Source organism: Pinus tabuliformis, chromosome 6 (genome assembly GCF_031772625.1).
Source record: "Pinus tabuliformis cultivar Carrire ecotype Pingquan chromosome 6, CPIR1, whole genome shotgun sequence".
Taxonomy (NCBI): domain Eukaryota; kingdom Viridiplantae; phylum Streptophyta; class Pinopsida; order Pinales; family Pinaceae; genus Pinus; species Pinus tabuliformis.
Genome location: NC_142292.1, coordinates 971,164,993 through 971,170,231, shown reverse-complemented (window position 1 = coordinate 971,170,231; position 5,239 = coordinate 971,164,993). Strand labels below are relative to the sequence as shown.

Below are 5,239 nucleotides of genomic sequence, written 5' to 3'. Positions count from 1 at the left end.
TAACAATCCAGTGCTATCGTATTCAAGAGGCATTATGCGAAGTTCTATGTCTCATGTTAATGCTAGCTTCTAGTACATTTCCTTGAACGTTGAAGCTACTATGGTTCCCACATTCCATCTGCAAGTTGTGACCATAAAAATCCCATGGTATCAGATTCTGCGGGCATCAGGTACCAATCTGACATCAAGTTGACCATAAAAATCACGTGGTATCAGATTCTGCGGGCATCAGGTACCAATCTGACATCAAGTTGATGATGTTAGTTGGTCCATTGTTGGCAATTGGTTGGTCCACATTTTTTTGCAGACATTGAGACAACATGGAAAAGAAATTGAAGACTATTATGGGCCTTGAGGTGCAAGACCCTAAAGAGAAAATCATATTTTCTAGTAAAGATTTAGTTTGGTCTGAAGTATACAAGACGAACATGAATATTGACCGCGTTGCAAAAATTCCTAAACTAAGAATTAATGATTTTATTCAAGGAGAGGAATCGAATCCAGATGCTCCATGTTCCTTCCAGCGTCGAAAAAGCAAAACTCCAAGCTCAAGGCCTAGTGCTGCCTTACTATGGGAACTGTACGTATTTTAGAAAAGCCTTCTTTACATGTTGATATTAACAATGCTTTATCATTTGTCATATGTGTTGACATTTCAAAATTTATTTTGTAGTTATACTTGCTCATATGGCCCAGAGGACAAGAGAGAAGAATGGAAAACCAAACCAAGGCGTTCAATTGTCAAAAAGAGGGGTTGCCAATGCCATTTTATTATAAAGATCATGGTTCAAGATCCTGATGTTGCAATAATAACATACAACATGTATGATCATGAAGATGGGCAAGGATGGCCTTGTCATGGCAAACACGACACTTTTGGTGATGATGGTCCTCAGAGGAAGCCAAGACTTTCAAGAGACATGATTTCTTATTTAGAAAGTTGTTTTTTCCTTCAAGTGCCAATTGACTCTGTTTGTAAAATGCATATTAAGAAATATGTTGACATACATCCCACAGCTCAGGTTAGGGATTTTTTCTTACGCAGAAAAGATGTTGTAAACATCTATAATCGTCTGACAAAAGAAAATTACCAACTGCATAGCAAAGACGAAATGAGTGTGAATCTCTGGTATGAAAAACACCATAATGATTTCTTCTTCTATCAGAAACCCAATGGTGGAGAGATCCCTTTTATCGCTGGAATACAAACAAAATGGATGTTGGAAACTATGGTCAAGTTATCCCATAATAGCTTGATAGCTATGGACTCAACATTCAATACAAATAAATATGGAGTGAGTATATTTGCAATGATAGCCTTAATGAATCGTCTTGGTTATAATGATTCAATATGATTATTGACTTAAAATTAACTTCATTTTTTTTAATATGACAGTATCAGTTGTACACGCTTGCGGTGTTTGATGAGCAACAAAGTGGGGTTCCAGTCGCATGGGTGGTGATGTCACGTAATACATCACAAGATATAGCAGTATGGCTGGAGCACCTCATGCATAGGTGTTTTCAGCTTCGTCCTGACTGGAAGGTCAATGCCTTTATGGTTGATGATGCATTGGCTGAAATCATTGCTTTGAGGTAACATCAATATTCTTATTTGACATTGCAAGTTGCATTCGTTCTAAATATTTCTCACTTAAAATGAATTAAATTTGGCAGGAGAATCACCAGATGTGAAGTGATCTTGTGTATTTGGCATGTAAGGAGGGCATGGCTAAAGAATGTTAATCGGTTGGCCAGCAGTTTAGAAAAAGCAAAAGAGATGTTCAATGAACTTGGTTATATCATGAAAAATGTTTCTAATGATGAAGTGGATAATGCAATCAATGGTTTTTTCACCAAATTTGCAACCGAGGAGAAGTTTTTGGACTATTTCCACAGGAATTGGGTTGCTGGTGAAAAGATGCATAAGTTCGCATACTATTTTTTTTAGTTCATACATTTTTTATTTTATAACGAAAAGATATATTTACTAGTTCAAATTTTACATGTAGGGATGTGGGTTAAAGGCTGCCGAGATTTTCCTCATGCAAATCAGGAGACAAATAATGTTGTTGAGTCATACCACGGTTATCTCAAGACAACCTTTCTATGTGATAGACGAAAGAAATGTTCTCGTAGGATGGATTGGCTATTCTATACTCTAATAAAAAATGTTGAGCCATGTTATCGATTCAAGGAAATTCTGAAAAAAGAAGGATATTTGAACAACCACAAGAAAGAGAAGCAGCTTGAATCATCAATGGAAAAGGCTAGAAGAATTCCAGACAGTGATTGTAGGCCTCATGAGAGCATATCTCACGCTTATTGGGTGAGGAGTCAAAGTAAACCTAATAAGCAATATCTTATCATATGGCATCGCACAAATTTTATCACTTGTGATTGCCCATGGTCTATTCGTGGAAACATTTGCAAGCATGCCATAAAGGTAGATTGGTTACATTCCTCCTTAATGGATTCAAACCCTTTATTGGATCTTGATACCACACCTAATACATTGAATTCCCCTCCTGAGATAAGTATTGAGGCACCAAACCTTGATGCAGATACTAGCACAACTATTTTGGATGATGAAAATGTTGAAGACCTTAATTTGTTGAGAAAGGAGTTGTTTGGCTATCTAGACCTGTTTCGGAATAGTCCTCCTTCTACTGTGAGTAAGACAAAACAATTAATTGATTTGGCTAAAAAATTTGTGGATGATGTTAATGATCTTCATATTATGGATTATGACTTCACCCTTGGGTTGGGTGCTTATGAGTCATCTTTAAAGAGGAAGAAGAGTTTCCTTAGTCCTAAGAAGAAAAATAAAAGAAGCAAAAAAAATGCCAGCTTGGATATTGATTTGAATGTCCCTGCATCTGAAGATGAACCATTTCAATTTCAACACCTTAACAAGCGTGGTCGTCCTCGCTCTAACAATGCATCCTCTACTGTCCCAAGTAAGTTCTATAGAGAGATTTATGATATGTGTTTTCTCTTAACTATGTGCATTGGTTGTTGTTGATGTAGTTAATGTAGTGTTTGAATGTTTGCAGGGGTGCACTATCCAAATATTGTGCCTTCACTTGAAGCACGTAGACAGAAGAACCATCACTCTATTTATCACATGAGTCAAGGTGAATTTGATGGGACACCTAATGATGTAGTCTATATTCTGATGCCTCTGTAAATTAGCATCATATTATTTGCTCTGATGGAAATTACATTGTTATCTTACAGATACAACATCTTCTTCAATGGATCGCCCTCCATCCAAACATGATTGGCTCATTGACAACACCCAAATTGGTCATTTTCCAGGTTTGTTGCTATGTCATTTCTCTTATTTGTGTGCACTGGTTGTTGTTGATGTTGTTAATGCAGTGTTTGAATGTTTGTAGGGGTGCACCATCCCAATAATATACCTTCACTTGAAGCACATAGACAGAAGCATCATCCCTCTATTTATCACATCAGTCAAGGTGCATTTGACAAGACACCTAATTGATGTAGTTTGTATTCTGATGCCTCTATAAATTAACATCATATTATTTGCTCTGATGGAAATTACATTGTTATGTTACATATACAATAGCTTCTTCAATGGATCTCCCTCCATCCGAACATGATTGGCTCATTGACAACACCCAAATTGGTCATTTTCCAGGTTTGTTGTTATGCTTTTTCTCTTATCTGTGTGCACTGGTTGTTGTTGATGTTGTTAATTTAGTTTTTGAATATTTGCAAGGGTGCACCATCCCCATATTGTGCCTTCACTTGAAGCATGTAGACAGAAGAACCATCGCTCTATTGATCACATGAGTCAAGGTGCATTTAATGGGATCCCTAATTGATATAGTTTGTATTTTGATCCCTGTATTAATTCACATGATATTATTTGGTCTGATGGAAATTAGTTCTCCATATTTCATTCGCTAGGTCATATATGTAAAGCAAATACAATTGGAAAAATTGAATGGAGAACCCCTCGATAGACTTGTTAATGGGAGAAGGTTGAAATTGTATAAGAACAACCACTCCTCTTCCCAAGGATGAATTGTTTATAAAAGAATAAAAAATAATTTACTTTATAACTTTATTTCCATTTGCAAGTAGGAGCTGCAAAGAAAATATCACAGGAAATAGCGTGACAAAATTGGCAAAGTAAATCTTTACTATCACAATAAGAGGTTGGAAAACTGCACACTAAAGCATCGCGCAGCTAGAGGAACTGGCAGTCGAAGAAGTGCATGGTACGCTATTTCCTGTGATATTTTCATTGCCGCTCCGACAAGAGCTAACGAGCTTGTCATAGGGCATTAAATGCATGCTTATATGCGCCCGAGATAGCACACACGCCATTATTTTTTATTTATCTAATCACCGCACGTTTTTTATTTATCTAGTCACTGCGCGCGTGTCTTATTGGGCTATCTCAAGCGCAGGTAAGCGGGCATTTAATGCCCTATGGCAGGCTCGTTAGCTCTTGCCGTTGATATCCACGGGAACTAGAAAATTGTAGATAACAGTGCCGACAAAAAAGTGTGCTACCCACATGGATTAGACATCGCGGATCTCGAGTGGGGAAAAGGAAATAAAGTTGATTAAGAAAAAATATGATCAGATGGGTGGCTGTGTCAGAAAGGATGTTAACATGACTTCTAACCTAGCTAGAACCACAAATGGCATTCCTGCCCAGAAAAGTTATCTGGTGTGAAGTTTGGAAAAGTTATGGTAGGATGAGGCCATGATCGCTCAACAGTTATTGCAATTGGAAATGCGCGTCAGGCACATAAGTCATTAGTATTTCCTTTGTTTTCAATTTCATTTTCAGTTTCACGTATTTTTCAGTGTATATCCAAGCTAGAGCAGAGAACAAAGCAAATTCTAGAGATCATAGGTTGAGTTGCAAAGCTAGTTTCCAGAATTCAGAACACATTCACCATGGCATCATCCTTGGTTCCTAAGAAATCCAACACTAAGGGCGTTGGTGGTGCGCCACTTAGACAACTTACTTTCAAACCAAGTGCTCACCTACCCAATGAGTCGAAGTATCAACTAATTATGGCTCCCGTTACAGAGGGAGTTATACAGGAAGGGAATATGTTGGGCATGGTCGACAAACTGAAATATAATGACTATGACATACAGGATCTAAAGAAGTTCCCAAAGTTTGTTTAGGAACGGTAGATCAGAAGAATCGAACAACCAGGTCAGCCAGTGGTCGTCGAAGTGTAGC

The 5,239-nt window shown here is 37.6% G+C and overlaps 2 protein-coding genes across 2 annotated transcripts; both read left to right on the top strand.

The window, feature by feature from the left end:
• The first annotated feature begins 320 nt into the window (after nucleotides 1-320).
• On the top strand, nucleotides 321-1,951 carry LOC149262228 (uncharacterized). Its single transcript, XM_089376051.1, has 4 exons — nucleotides 321-580; nucleotides 674-1,022; nucleotides 1,397-1,596; nucleotides 1,678-1,951. Exons 1-4 carry the CDS (start codon nucleotides 321-323, stop codon nucleotides 1,949-1,951), a joined length of 1,083 nt encoding a protein of 360 aa, XP_089232177.1.
• Nucleotides 1,952-2,005: 54 nt separating this feature from the next.
• LOC149262227 (uncharacterized) lies at nucleotides 2,006-3,822 on the top strand. The gene is made up of 5 exons (XM_089376044.1): nucleotides 2,006-2,960; nucleotides 3,057-3,137; nucleotides 3,241-3,321; nucleotides 3,402-3,482; nucleotides 3,596-3,822. Exons 1-5 carry the CDS (start codon nucleotides 2,015-2,017, stop codon nucleotides 3,820-3,822), a joined length of 1,416 nt encoding a protein of 471 aa, XP_089232170.1. The 5' UTR covers nucleotides 2,006-2,014.
• The last annotated feature ends 1,417 nt before the right edge of the window (nucleotides 3,823-5,239 follow it).

What these genes read in the sequence shown, in the direction of transcription:
- LOC149262228 (XM_089376051.1), top strand. Translation starts at nt 321, where the DNA reads ATGGAAAAGAAATTGAAGACTATTATGGGCCTTGAGGTGCAAGACCCT. An exon ending in ACATACATCCCACAGCTCAG is followed by an intron (nt 1,023 to 1,396) that starts GTTAGGGATTTT and finishes TTAATATGACAG; the next exon opens with TATCAGTTGTACACGCTTGC. An exon ending in GCTGAAATCATTGCTTTGAG is followed by an intron (nt 1,597 to 1,677) that starts GTAACATCAATA and finishes TAAATTTGGCAG; the next exon opens with GAGAATCACCAGATGTGAAG.
- LOC149262227 (XM_089376044.1), top strand. Translation starts at nt 2,015, where the DNA reads ATGTGGGTTAAAGGCTGCCGAGATTTTCCTCATGCAAATCAGGAGACA. An exon ending in CCAAATTGGTCATTTTCCAG is followed by an intron (nt 3,322 to 3,401) that starts GTTTGTTGCTAT and finishes GAATGTTTGTAG; the next exon opens with GGGTGCACCATCCCAATAAT. An exon ending in TATTTATCACATCAGTCAAG is followed by an intron (nt 3,483 to 3,595) that starts GTGCATTTGACA and finishes CATATACAATAG; the next exon opens with CTTCTTCAATGGATCTCCCT.